The 13,251-nt window shown below is 36.5% G+C and overlaps 3 protein-coding genes across 3 annotated transcripts; 2 read left to right on the top strand and 1 right to left on the bottom strand.

The window, feature by feature from the left end:
- The first annotated feature begins 809 nt into the window (after positions 1-809).
- On the top strand, positions 810-4,627 carry LOC118279177 (tRNA (adenine(37)-N6)-methyltransferase). The gene is made up of 6 exons (XM_035598723.2): positions 810-994; positions 1,075-1,172; positions 1,942-2,170; positions 2,357-2,514; positions 2,918-3,125; positions 3,699-4,627. The coding sequence occupies exons 1-6, from the start codon at positions 927-929 to the stop codon at positions 4,252-4,254; spliced, it is 1,317 nt and encodes a 438-aa protein (XP_035454616.2). The 5' UTR covers positions 810-926; the 3' UTR covers positions 4,255-4,627.
- LOC118268831 (uncharacterized) lies at positions 4,364-8,967 on the bottom strand. Its single transcript, XM_035583573.2, has 2 exons — positions 8,641-8,967; positions 4,364-7,932 (listed from the first exon to the last, which is right to left on the bottom strand). Exon 2 carries the CDS (start codon positions 7,908-7,910, stop codon positions 4,695-4,697), a length of 3,216 nt encoding a protein of 1,071 aa, XP_035439466.2. The 5' UTR covers positions 7,911-7,932; positions 8,641-8,967; the 3' UTR covers positions 4,364-4,694.
- Positions 8,968-9,094: 127 nt separating this feature from the next.
- LOC118279178 (proteasome subunit alpha type-5) lies at positions 9,095-11,863 on the top strand. Its single transcript, XM_035598725.2, has 5 exons — positions 9,095-9,253; positions 9,378-9,634; positions 9,850-10,028; positions 10,387-10,499; positions 10,996-11,863. Exons 2-5 carry the CDS (start codon positions 9,378-9,380, stop codon positions 11,176-11,178), a joined length of 732 nt encoding a protein of 243 aa, XP_035454618.1. The 5' UTR covers positions 9,095-9,253; the 3' UTR covers positions 11,179-11,863.
- Positions 11,864-13,251: the final 1,388 nt, after the last annotated feature.

The raw sequence follows: 13,251 nt of genomic DNA, 5'->3' as shown, positions 1-13,251 counted from the left end.
AACAAAATTTTCGTTTATATATCTTGTCCTTTATGTTTATAGAAATCGTAATAACTCCATTTATTACTTATTGATTTGATATAATTTACATAAAACCATCATCTGTTCAAAATTAAACTTACTGGGATCTTAAATCGATTTAAAGATTTGTTTGATCTTAGTGTAAAACATCACTAGTAGGCCACTACAAAAGTCGGGAAAAAACTCAGAAAAAGAAACATTGGCACTTGGCGCGTTCGAAAATCAACAAGAGTTTGTGACATGTTGATGTAGCCTCTGTAGGTTTTATATAAATATTGTTTATGCATTTAAGGTTCTAAGATGAAAATTCGGTGAAAATATCAATACTTTATAGTTAGTACTTTTATCACAAATGTACATTTACTTGTTATTAAATAATGTCCCAAAAATGAGCAAACCAAGATTAAAGTTTGGGTAAGGCTCGACGACAAGAGATAAGGTAACCCAATAAAGCCCATCAATTGCATAATAAATGAACATTCTTATCAAATATAAATTCAACAGAAGAAGAAAAGAAAGGATTTCAGATCTACATCTAGCTGGCCTTTACTCTTTTACTGTCTTTGAACAAATTGAGTAGAATACTAATGTGATAATTAACATTTCAGAAAGACAAAAGTTTATTTAAATTATTATATGACCTATGTAGACGAAATTAACGAGCTTGCAACGAGCAATAAAACATTCCATGCATGTCCAAGTCCATAGTAATCCTTATTTTGTAAACACGAAATGACAAACTTTCCAGCTGACTAAATCACCACATCACTATCGTTACGCATGTCAAATTGTCAATGTCAAAGTGACGCTTGCTAACCGTCAACTCTGCTGCATTCAGCAGGTCTAATTCTAACCAAATAAATGGGAACTTTTTACTATTAAATTATTAAGATTTACTGTATAAAATGACAGATAATGGAGATTATTACCGCAGCCAAATAGCTATTGCTAGAACAGAAATCAAGAACTTAAGGTAAGACGTTGATAAAATCAAAATCAATGTTAAATTTCGTAAGTTGATTTCAAAGCAATAATTTTGGATTTCTGTTATAGGCAGCAAATTTCATCGCTTAAACAGGAGCATGCGAAGGAAGTGAGGTACATAAAGAGTCATCTGAACACACTGCGCTGTGCAAACTGTGGCGACAATGGTAATTGGTGAATTTTGAGATTTTCATTTAACACTCGAAACTTTTACGCATCCGTGCCTTTGTAGAACATAACCAGCTCTGTAGAACATTGTTCAAGTGATTTATTGAGGATGAGTTACATATTTTGAGACTTTCCGTCTGATTTAGACATTCTAGTTCACACACTCTGTGTAAGGGAACTAGGGAAGGGTAATAAGTAGTTGACACTGTAATTTTCTTTTAACAAAATCACCTTAAGCCTAGCTACATTTAAATATTTAATTTAATTAATCTTAACTGTAATATAATGAATACAATTTATAATCTAATTTTTACAATTCAACATAAAGTTGTTTTTTCATAAACCCGTAGTATACCTAAATGCAAATCTGTGCACGACACAATGTTTTTGTCTTGCATAGCTATTGTATCTCATATACTAGTTTGTCAAGTGGTTGCAAGTTTGGCTGCCAGACAAGAGGTCTCGTGTTCAATTCCTGGTTTGGGCTCTTTTGTATTTCAGAAATTTCTCAGTCTGTCACGGAGTCTGGAATTGTGCCCAGTATATGTCAATAGGCGAAAAGTGTAGTAGTAGTAGTAATGTGCACCTCTACCTAATAGACTGGCAGACCAAATTTTAACCTCCTCTTTATTCTTTCTTAGTTTTTTTTATAATACTAGTAGTAACTCCATAGAGCTGTGTCTTGTGCCTAACTTCTCTGCAACAGGGAGACAGTTTTATGATGAACTAACCTCCTTGAAGATACTTCATAATCTTTATCTTTTTCAGCAACAACAGTTATACCAACTCACAATGGTGGGGATATGTCGCAGCTTGATCCCGAAGACCTAGTGTATAAGCCAATTGGATTTATTGAGACCGCATTCCATAATAAACGGGGTGTTCCTCGTCAACCTTCGGTGATGGCTAATGCTAGAGGCACAGTGGTGATCAATACTTCGGTGTTTAATAATCCGGATCATGCGTTGATTGGACTGGAAGAGTTTTCTCATATCTGGTAAGTTTTGAAGTAATAATAATGAATAAAATCATGGATTTATCTTTTTTTTTATCCTATCTATCCATGCAATGGAAGCTTACAATAGATTTTATATCTATAAATCAATAAATTACATTTATATGACACAGATTGTTTGATGAGTACCAATATACAATTTAAGTCCGTTGTCTTATACCGTTTCAGGATATTATTCCATTTCCACATGACGGAGAGTACTAATTCACCAGCCAAGGTAGCACCACCTAGGCTCCGTGGTGAGAGGCGAGGGGTATTCTCAACCCGGTCGCCCCACCGCCCTTGCCCTATTGGACTTTCTCTTGTCAAGATAGACAGGATTGAAGGTAAGGAAGTAAAAAATCTAATAAACAAATACAAAACAAAAATGTCATTACTAAATACAAATACACTTATAACATGTTCAAATGAACTTGTGATGATTGAGGTTTATAAGTTGACGTTGCCTTGGCTCTGACTAGTGACAACAACTGGTTACTGCTGTGATTTCTGATCGGTTTGCTGGTCATAGCATTATTTAGCATGTTTTTTAGGCTTCCTCGATGAATGTGATAGTACATTGCAGAAATAATTATTCAAATAGGACTAGAAGTTTTGAAGATTAGCGAATTGTCAAACAAACAAACTTGATTTACTTAACAAAGTTGCTGCACATTGTGTAGCGGGCTCTTCAACTTTATATTAGTATAAATACTATTCTTACTATAGTCTATTCTTACACTGTTTCAGGAAACAAAATACATTTCTTCGGTGTGGACATGGTGAATGGGACCCCAGTGTTGGACGTAAAACCATATATCCCTCAGTATGACTATCCTGTGCCTGCCTTCGGAGATAACATGTCCGCACTAGTGAGGCCTCCGACAGAAGGAATTAGTGATGTTACTGAAACTCTTGCCAATTTACCGACCGATGATGAAAATTTCGATGCAAGGAGGTTGGTTGTAATTTTTTTTTTCTTTACACTTTAAATATTTTTCCTAGATCACATAAACTACAGCATTCTGGTATTTAGTATAGGATAATGTATGAGTCTGTTTCATTGAGTTTAAACTAAGTTAAGGTTTTTAAGTTTAGGAGATTCCCTACTTATGGTATACTGGTAGTTCCAAAAATAGGGGGCAAGGTTAGCGATATACCCATGAGAGGCACATTTTGAGTATTCGATAGTCGACTTCTGACAACAGAAACTCGTGCTTTGGCCAAACAGCCTTGCAGTCACTTCACTATTTTCCGATTAATCGCCTAACGACACGTTTAGTTAGCAATGTTACTGCACATTATATTTTATCGTACTTTATGTTGGTTTTCAGTTTCGATAAAATGCTAAAATTATTTAATGCTTCATCAGTATGTAAGTTTTCCAATCCACTAAATTACGTAGATAGAATTTTTATTTTCATTTGCGATATTTTTTACGAAAATAAATCTCGATAGATGTCATTAGTAGTGCGTAGGTATACGAAATTCCTTTGTCAACTGTACATAAAAAGAGGTATTATTATTTCAGTCTCAGCCCACGGATAACAAATCCAATCGGCATAGATACGGCTTCAGCTCGTTCATTCGGGGAGCCATCATCAGAACAACCGAGTAATGGTACTACGCCAATATCACCAGCATCAGAGTCACCATCGAGTGGTGACGTACTTGATGGCAACTATCGATCTCCTACCACCCGACGACCTGACACTGAGAGGGGAGCGCCTGATGGTCAAGAACGGTACACCCCACCACAATCAGCACATGTCACGAATATAACCCATGATGGGATAAGGGTAGCTCCATGGATAGCGAATCCACCAGCACAGACCTACGACGTACGATTCACTGATGATGCCCTCGCACGGTTGAATGAATTGATTGGCGACAGAGCGCAGGGATTCAAAGCTAATTTGGAATGCTTGCTCTCTGAAGACCCAAGGTCGCAGTACGTAAGGAATAGGTACCCAGGTCATGAGTACAGTTGTGTACTCGAAGATATTTCCATCAGCTGTATCTTCGACGCCAGTTCCTCTGTGTGCACCATCATCGCGATACGTAATGCAGAAGATTTACAAACTTGAATTGTTACATCATATTTTTACGAGCACACAAAAATTAAGTCATCAGCACCATGTTTTTATTAAAGATTTTATTATTACTATTGTGAAAAGGTAAAAATATTAAATCATATTGAATTTAGCAAAAAAGTGTATTTTATTTGTGTAAAATAACATAGTTGTACAATGGTGTATGTTTACATACAAAATAAATGCATTTTAAATTCTAAACATGTCGATTTTATAAAATAAAATAATACTCGCCTAACAAATACAATAACAATGTAACGAAAATGGTAAATAGTGTACGCGTGTATAAAAAATAATATAGGCAATCTCAAATTTTATGACACTTCGTCTTAAATGTAAAATACTTAAAATTTGTAAAAAAAAACAATCTAAACTAGCTTTCTACAGACAAGGCACAATAAAAGCACATTTTATAAGGCACGCTCAAATCGAACTTATTCTTTTTTATAGAACAATATTTGTTTGCCAGAGCCAAACCCGCCGATGGTGTCTAAAATATTAAGCTCTATGTATTTAATTTTAGTGCCATTTAATGGAATACGTTTCACATTTTCATCGTGATCCCAATTTATTTTGCTGGACATTGAGCTCCAAACTTTACCATCAGTTGAATGTCTGTATTGCACTTGCAGTATGGTGCCATTGCCAGCATCTTCGCGAGGTGTGTATTCCAATCTATCTATCTCATAAATGCCATCCAAGTCGAAATTGAGTGTGATAACTTTGCCTTTCTGTGGGTTCGCTTGATCTGGTCTCCCCCAATGCGTATGCCACAGCGAAGTTGTGTCCCCATCAGTCAACTTGCAAACTTCTTGGGACGGCTGGCATGGAATGTTACAAGTAACTTTAACCACTTTGATAGCATGCTTCTGCGGATCCTCTTTCGTCGACACAACTATAGTGTAACTCCATTTTGATACACCTTCAAAGTTAGCCGAACGAATTTTAAACTTATGCTCCGAATTATAAGCGAAACCTTCAAACGTGAAGCTGGAACCGGATATGTTTGTAAACACTACTCCATCTCTTTCTATTTCAACGTAAGCTCCCGTCATCGCCTCCCAATGTAGGGTGATAGATGTAGGAGTCACATCTTCGTCGCGCACGGTAAAGTTATTGGGATAATGTAATGCGCTATTTAGGGAAGAGTTGCTTCCATGAATAATGTCTTTGTTCTGATAGTCGTTGATCTTTATATGTATGTCGGTTGTTGTAACGTCGGTTTTATGTATTTTAATTAATAAGAACTTTTGTTCTAGTGCATCGCCACCGAAACCTTGAAGGTATGGGTTTACAAGAAAATCGTCTTTGTAATAGAATGCATCGTCTGTTGAGTTGAATTCTCCTTCAGTTTTAACTCTCATCATGTTTACGGGTTCATTATTGATAGCAACTTTAACGTAGTCGATTGTTTTTGAAACCATTATCCTTAGTAAAGTTGATCTTTCTTTTACCATGTTATTGTATTTTCCAACTGTCTTGCGAATATGAATATGCAAATTACCATAATCATTTGTAGCAGGACCTGAGACTGACAAATGAGTGAAAGCATGAGCACCGTTTAAATAATCAGACGTACGACCATCATCTTCATACACTTCAAGATCTGTTTCACCATTCGGATAAATATTGTACACTCTCACATCTCTCTTGATTTCATACGGATTGTTATTTGGATTGACCATAGGTATGATAGCACCATCTTTTATAAAGACTGGTATGCGCCATAGCGGAGTTTTGAAATGGTTCCATATTTTACCGCCTTGGTATTTTGTTCCCGTAAACAAGTCTATCCACACTTGGTTGGGGTCGGGAAGGAAAACGCCATTGCGAACCCAGTCTCCATCTTGATTTTTATCTTTATACACTGGTGCTACTAATATAGAAGGTCCCCACATAAACTGGTATTGCGAGTCTTTCGTATAAGCACATGGTTCTTTCGGAAATTCTAGGAACATTGCCCTGATCATCGGTAGACCGTTAATAGATTCGTGAGCAATGGTATAATTGTATGGCAAGAGCATAGCTTTTAATTTCAAATACGCTCTGTTGATTCTCTTGGCTTCATCATCAAAAATAAAAGGAGTTTTTTGCACTCTTCCCCAACCATCCATGTTTAGTTGGAGTGGTGTAAAAGCCTTCCATTGATAGTCTCGCACATTAACTGCTTTGCCTTGTCCCCCGTAAATGCCGTCCATATCGGAACCAACTATTGGAATTCCAGAGAGACCAGATCCAATATACGTAGGTATATGGAAGCGTATGTATTCCCACTGTCCTCCAGTCTGATCTCCGGTCCATACGCCTGCGTGCCTTTGAGTTCCTGCCCAACCATCCACCGTGATGATCATTGTTCTAGCTTTGTGTTTAGCGCCCTTCAGAAATAGTTCATTAGCATGTTCCAAGGCGTTAAGGCCGAAAGAATAGCCGGATCCGATCCACGCCACGTCACATTTGAGTGCTACTACGCCAGCTACGCCTACTTCCTTATTTAAATCGCGTTCTCCTTTTTTTGGGTTGTTTGGATCTGCCGGTTCTAAATTAGATTCAGTCCAAAGAGCAACTTCTACACCTTTTCCTCTGGCGTAGTCTGCAAACTGTTTCAAGTTTTCTATGTCACCGTCTAAGGAGTCGGTCTGTCCGTAACCACAACCATAGCCGTCGTTGGGCACAAACCAGCCTAACGGCATGTCATATCTTTGATACCTACCAATCATAGCTCTAGCTGAAAATTGGTAATTGTTTTTTTCTCCATTTAAAGATTCCAATATACCATCTTTGCCATTCATATCTTTTGGCTGATAACATTTATAATAAAAACCGTCTTCAAACAAAATCGCGCCAGGCGTATCTTGCATAACCTTGACCCAGTAATCACGATTAAAAGCGTTTAGGTGAGCTTCGTAAAATGCAAATTCAGGCATAAAGATCGGTTTCCCGGTCAATTCGTAGTAGTCGTTCAAGATGTCTTTAGGAGTGGAATTTATAAAGAAGAATGCATCAAAATCTTTTCCTTTATGTGCGGTTACGACTACATTAGACCTTATAGTTCCAAAATCGTAGATACCAGGTTGCCAAGTATTACGTAAGATTCCATAACCATAGGTGGACCAGAAGAAAGGACATGGCGATGTGACTCCTTCATCGACCCAATTGTTTGAGTTAACGATATTTATTTGTTGTCCTTTGTGAGTAAACCGTCCGTTCTGCATTCCGCCTCCGAAGAAGAACTCATCCTCATGTTGGTGCAGTATCTGTCTCACTTCGTTAGCAGTATAGGCGATCGGTTCAGATTCCTTCACTATCTCATTGTTGGTCCTCATATCCCGTACGGTCATAGTCCCTTCCTTTTTGTCGAAACGGATCGTGATTTTATTGGTGTAAACATTGTAGCATTGATCTGTAGTTTCAAGAACGGAATATTCAAACGATTTTTGATCATAATCCGTGATAGCTTTAATGTTTATTTTAGCTTTGTCTGTTGGGTTATTGGGAACAGGATAATCCAAGAAATCGCCGCTCGGCGACATGTAATATTTGAAAACATGGCTGTTTAGGATGTATAGGCGAGCGAGCTCCCCCGTATCGTAAGTTATGAGAAAATATTTTTCTTTTTTCACCATGGACGCTATACCACCTAGGGTTTCCATGGTTACGTGCGTGCGTGCGGACCTGAAACAAAAAAAGAATCAATACATACATACCTACATATCTGAAACCTCCCTCAAATCACCCCCAAAAACTCCGCATGGTTTTTTTTAGTCAACCATCAAAAGGGTAAGTAGTGTGCTTACGTTCAAAGTACTGTGCACTGACTGTGACACACTTCACCTGTTATGTTATGAATCTCCTATTTATACGCAGCGACTCTTTTGCCACAACCAGGCTTAGCAAAATAAATAACATTTACTGTCAGTCGCTACATGTAAAGTAGAGAATATTAATAAAATATTTGTTAAATAGGTACAGGGAGTACCTAAATGTAGTCATGATATTAATATACAATAACTGTTTGTAGTTACGAATTTATCAAACTGTCTGTACCTAACAGGTAAAAGGTATTCCTGTTTTCCTTAACAACTTCGTTTTCGCGCCACAAAATCCCTACGTTTTGTTTGTACCTACAGGATAAAAATGGGACTAAGGTAATGCTCAAGTTTTGCTTTAATAAATATTTTCATGTTAAATACAAAATATTGCTGGAATATTACTTTTATTCCCTAAATTTTAGGGAATGAATAGTTAGGTAATATAGGAGAAATAAACATCATAGGTAATATAGGAGATATAATCGATACATTTTTTTAAATAAAGTAGGTTCTAGCCTATTACCTAAGTTATTTGTTGTCAAAAATATATTGAAAAAGTTTATGTACTTACGTGGACAAAACAACACCGGCACAATATTAATGAATGGTTACGTACTTAGATTGCAATTATATAGATAGCAAGTACTAGGGTGACCTCAAAGGACACAAAAGAATATTATTTACATTAAGAATAAATAGGCAATACTGTGACAACAATATTTAACGTTCAGACATTCTTTAGGTACCATGTATACTGATAATAACAGTTGTAAATAGGTGGATACAATACATTACGTAGATAACTATAAATACAGAAGACACAACAAAAAGATTTAGCCTAGAAAGGACTATTGATTTATTGATGTGTACATAGAGTACACTAAAGTGTAAATATCATAATGCAAAGAGAATATAACTTCTAGCACTATGTGTCAAAATTTGATTAATCCTAAATCCAAAAATCTTAAAAAAAACTATAATCGACTAAACTTACTAACTTACTATTATTGACGAAACTACGACGACGCTGACGTTTCGTTTTCGCTTGTTTGAGTTTGACACTTAGAAATTTTTGTTTGGTTGCTTGACGGCCGGACTCAGCGAAAAATTTGATTACTCATTTTGTACGAAAACCTGTGACATTTTTCATTAATTCGAATTATTCTAAAAGAAATCTCTTCAAGGTACGTATAAATTGGTTTAAAAGCAGACAACAGTTTGGTGTACTTGGAGAAATTTATGAAAACGCTTTGTCATGGTACCCAAGTTCTAACCTATCCCGGTGAAATTAATTTGTTTTCTTTGCAGATGTTTCTTACACGTTCTGAGTACGATCGTGGTGTGAACACATTCAGCCCTGAAGGAAGGCTGTTCCAAGTGGAATATGCCATTGAAGCGATCAAACTTGGTTCGACGGCGATCGGCATCTGTACGTCAGAGGGTGTAGTTTTGGCTGTAGAAAAGAGGATTACTTCGCCGCTGATGGAGCCTACTACCATTGAAAAGATTGTGGAGGTGGACAGACACATTGCTTGCGCTGTATCTGGATTGATGGCTGATTCTAGGTAACATGATTTATATGACAAAGTTACCTGTCTGTATCCCTTTTAGACACGGTATTATGCTAAATTAGTTGATAAATCTAATAAGATAAGTGTAATGTAGCTTTTATATTCATTTTCTTAACAAATCTACAATAAATTGTGTAACTAAATTCATAAGAAAATGGATGACCACTTACAGTGCCTACTAAGTTATTTACCATTTTATTATGTTGTAGAACTCTAGTGGAGCGCGCCCGTGTGGAGTGTCAGAACCACTGGTTTGTGTACAATGAGCGCATGAGTGTGGAGTCTTGTGCTCAGGCTGTGTCCAACTTGGCCATCCAGTTTGGAGACAGTGATGATGACAGTGGAACTGCCATGTCCAGGCCTTTTGGTGTTGCCGTTATGTTTGCAGGTAATTTCTTACTAATATAGTACATTACTTTCTTGTTAGTATGTTATGCTTTGATTAAAAAGTTCAAACACAACTTTTTGTGGAAGTTACCAAATTTAACTGATACTGGATAGTGTTTGGAAGTCTGTTGGACATACAGAAATAGTCAATAATGGATTCTCATTATCCTTTATCAATTTAATATCCCTTTTGCCAGCACCAATAAGCCAAGCAATCAGAGTGCCGAATATGCTCTTGTTTAGATTACTTTAACCGTAAAGCAAATTCATACTAAGTGATCAACAATTTTAACATTAAGTAATAATATTTTTAAGTTCATGCTAATTTGTAGTAAAATCTTATAATTTGTTGCTTCCAGGTATTGATGAGAAAGGACCTCAGCTGTTCCACATGGATCCCAGTGGTACATTTGTGCAGTACGATGCTAAGGCTATTGGCTCTGGTAGTGAAGGCGCTCAGCAGAGCTTGAAGGTTAGTTATATTATTATGTGCACTTTATTTAATACTCTCTTCAAGAATGTAAAAATTAAAAATGCCAAAACTTCTCACTTACTTCAGTCTCATTAACTTGTTTAGCTATTCAAGATACAATTTTAAGTGTGGGAGTCATGCTTTGGCACAAAGAGGCCGGTTCAGGAGTGATACCACAACCTCACAGAAAATAGATTTGAAATAATTATCTCCAATATTTCCTAACAATAGTCAAATTCCTAATCCCTGAAAGGCCGTAAACGCACTTGTAACACCTCTAGCATTATTGGTGTCCATGGGCGGCGGCGATTGCTTACCCTCAGGTGATCCGTCTGCTCCTCAACTGGCAGATACCATTAAAAAAATTATATAGTTTCAACACAAAATCCAACCGACAGCCACAGACGACCTAATTTTGTTTTTAGCTAAACATATTTGAACACAATGTTAAACTTGAGTAAGAACATTATTAATATCCTTTCTTACCATTACGCAGGAAGTATACCACAAATCCATGACTCTCAAGGAAGCTATCAAGTCAGCGCTCACGATCCTCAAGCAGGTGATGGAGGAGAAGCTTTCAGAGAACAATGTGGAGGTGGTGACCATGACTCCTGGATCCATGTTCCACATGTTCACTCGGGAACAGCTGGCCGAGGTTATCAAAGACATACCTTGAGTATTTGTAGTAATTAGCCGTTTATATGTGTAACTAAATCAAGTTGTAGCTTTTTAAAAGCTGTTTATGGCTGAAATTAATAACGGGCCTGAATCCAAAATTTTTCTCTCAAAAATCTAGAGATTTTGGATTTAGTTCTGTTAGTAATTTTGGCTGTTTAGTTAGTGATATAGTTACATATGTAGACGCGTATCAGTTGCTTGAATGTAAATTGAAAAGTAATATTTGAAGTAAATTGTATTTATTTATAAAGCAGTTGTAGTATTTTGTGTATAAATTAACTTTGAACCTCTTCTATAGCCAAATAGGGTCTACTTTGAAATAAAATTGAAGTTTAGTGACATTCCATTATATTTCTATCATTGAAATACTTTTCTTTGGCATTTAATTTGTGGTATAATGGAAAAAGGATAATGTTTGCTTTCATTGTGGACCTTTTTAAAAAGTAAAGTTGTAGATACAGATAGTAAAATATTAATATCTATTTAATTGAGCGGTATTTTGTCACAGATTCTACAGTTTGAGATAAAAACTTTAAATCAGTATGTAGTATATTATGTAATTTGTTACAAAATGTATTTATTTCTATGTAAAATCTATATAATTTATTTCAAATGTAACTGCGGTGGCCGGAGATTTTTTGAATCTTACAGTAAGTAAATCAATAAAAACATCAATTTTTAAAGTGTATTTTATTTATTCCTGGTATTTATTTATTTTTATTTAGTTTCTGTATATTGAAGTAATGTAGATTGAAGATATCGGACCAAGAGTAAAAAAGAAATATTGAAGTTTGTGTGGCATCTACACCAACTGGTAAGAAAATACATACTTTGATTTTATAGCTTTCTTCCCGATCTAGTGAGAATTTTTAAGTGATATCTATTAAGTAGTAGTAAGTAACTTATTTTCCTTCAAAAGTACAAGTAAAGATTTTTTGCCGGAACGCAGATCCACACAAGACACAGTGTGTCTTCTATTGTGTTTTATAAACGAGATATTAATAAAACTTGTCGCGGTTATGTTTTAGTCACATTCTAATAAAAGGCTAGCCAATTTCCAAACAAAAAATATCTAGACATCTCAGAAAATTGAGAACCCAAACATGATCAGTACCTCTACGATGAGTTTGAAGCAATAGTATTTGTCGATAGTCGTTAGCGAAGGGGTAAATTTTTTGTATGGCAAATTTTAGTTCCACTGGTGAAGGGTAGAGGCGAAATTTGACGTACAAAAACTTACGTCGTCGCAAGAGACTATCGGAAAATACTATTGTTCGAACCCATGGTAGAAGTACAGATATTACTGTTTGAATTTACCTGAGTATTTACCTAATTAACCTCCTCTATAAAAAACTAACATTCCACTCACATACAGATGATAGCTGCGATACCAGAGCTGCAATGGACGGACTCTTCGAGTTCTCGCAATACCATACAAGACCTATCCAAGCTACGGCTCGGACGACAAACTGTTTGATCTTCATGTTAATTGTTCTATTATATTATTTTTGAGATTTATTATTTTGTTTTATTGTAGTTACTGTAGGTAAACGTGGAATTATATCAGAAGCTAGTTAGTTAGGCATATACTGCGACACCAGCATGGAACAGGAGTAGGAACTGGAGTGGTATCAGTCAATAAGAGATTTTTGAGAGCAGCAAAATCATTCAATGACTCCTTCCGCCTTGGGTGAGGCGTGAAAGAGTGTCAAGACGCTTACTAATTAAGAACCACCCCATTCCTACTCTTGCTCCAAGCTGGAACTCCGGTAACCTGTTAATTTATCCATGGTGTTAGTAAGAGTCTGACTCCGATTCCGCCTCGCTCAGGGCGGGAAGTCATTTACATTTGATGGTTCGACGTTTCGCCGCAATCTCGCCTGATGGTAAGTGATGATGCGGCCTACGATGGAGCACATCTGCCCATAAGCAACCTATTCACTCGAGCTTTGAAGACACCCAGGTTATACCAATCAGGAAACACAGAGGAAACGGAGATTTGATGATAATTCATCCTCACACAAAAAGACTCCCATTACCCAAGTAGAGTGGCGATATTTCCAACCTAGTA

Source organism: Spodoptera frugiperda, chromosome 14, assembly GCF_023101765.2.
Source record: "Spodoptera frugiperda isolate SF20-4 chromosome 14, AGI-APGP_CSIRO_Sfru_2.0, whole genome shotgun sequence".
Taxonomy (NCBI): Eukaryota; Metazoa; Arthropoda; class Insecta; order Lepidoptera; family Noctuidae; genus Spodoptera; species Spodoptera frugiperda.
This window is presented reverse-complemented; position numbering and strand designations above follow the sequence as displayed.

Bases quoted from the DNA above. Each gene is read 5' to 3' on its own strand.
- LOC118279177 (XM_035598723.2), top strand. From the start codon at position 927: ATGACAGATAATGGAGATTATTACCGCAGCCAAATAGCTATTGCTAGA. The intron at 2,171-2,356 runs GTAAGTTTTGAA...ATACCGTTTCAG, and splicing joins GAAGAGTTTTCTCATATCTG to GATATTATTCCATTTCCACA. The intron at 2,515-2,917 runs GTAAGGAAGTAA...ACACTGTTTCAG, and splicing joins CAAGATAGACAGGATTGAAG to GAAACAAAATACATTTCTTC.
- LOC118268831 (XM_035583573.2), bottom strand. From the start codon at position 7,910: ATGGAAACCCTAGGTGGTATAGCGTCCATGGTGAAAAAAGAAAAATAT.
- LOC118279178 (XM_035598725.2), top strand. From the start codon at position 9,378: ATGTTTCTTACACGTTCTGAGTACGATCGTGGTGTGAACACATTCAGC. The intron at 9,635-9,849 runs GTAACATGATTT...ATTATGTTGTAG, and splicing joins GGATTGATGGCTGATTCTAG to AACTCTAGTGGAGCGCGCCC. The intron at 10,029-10,386 runs GTAATTTCTTAC...TGTTGCTTCCAG, and splicing joins TGTTGCCGTTATGTTTGCAG to GTATTGATGAGAAAGGACCT.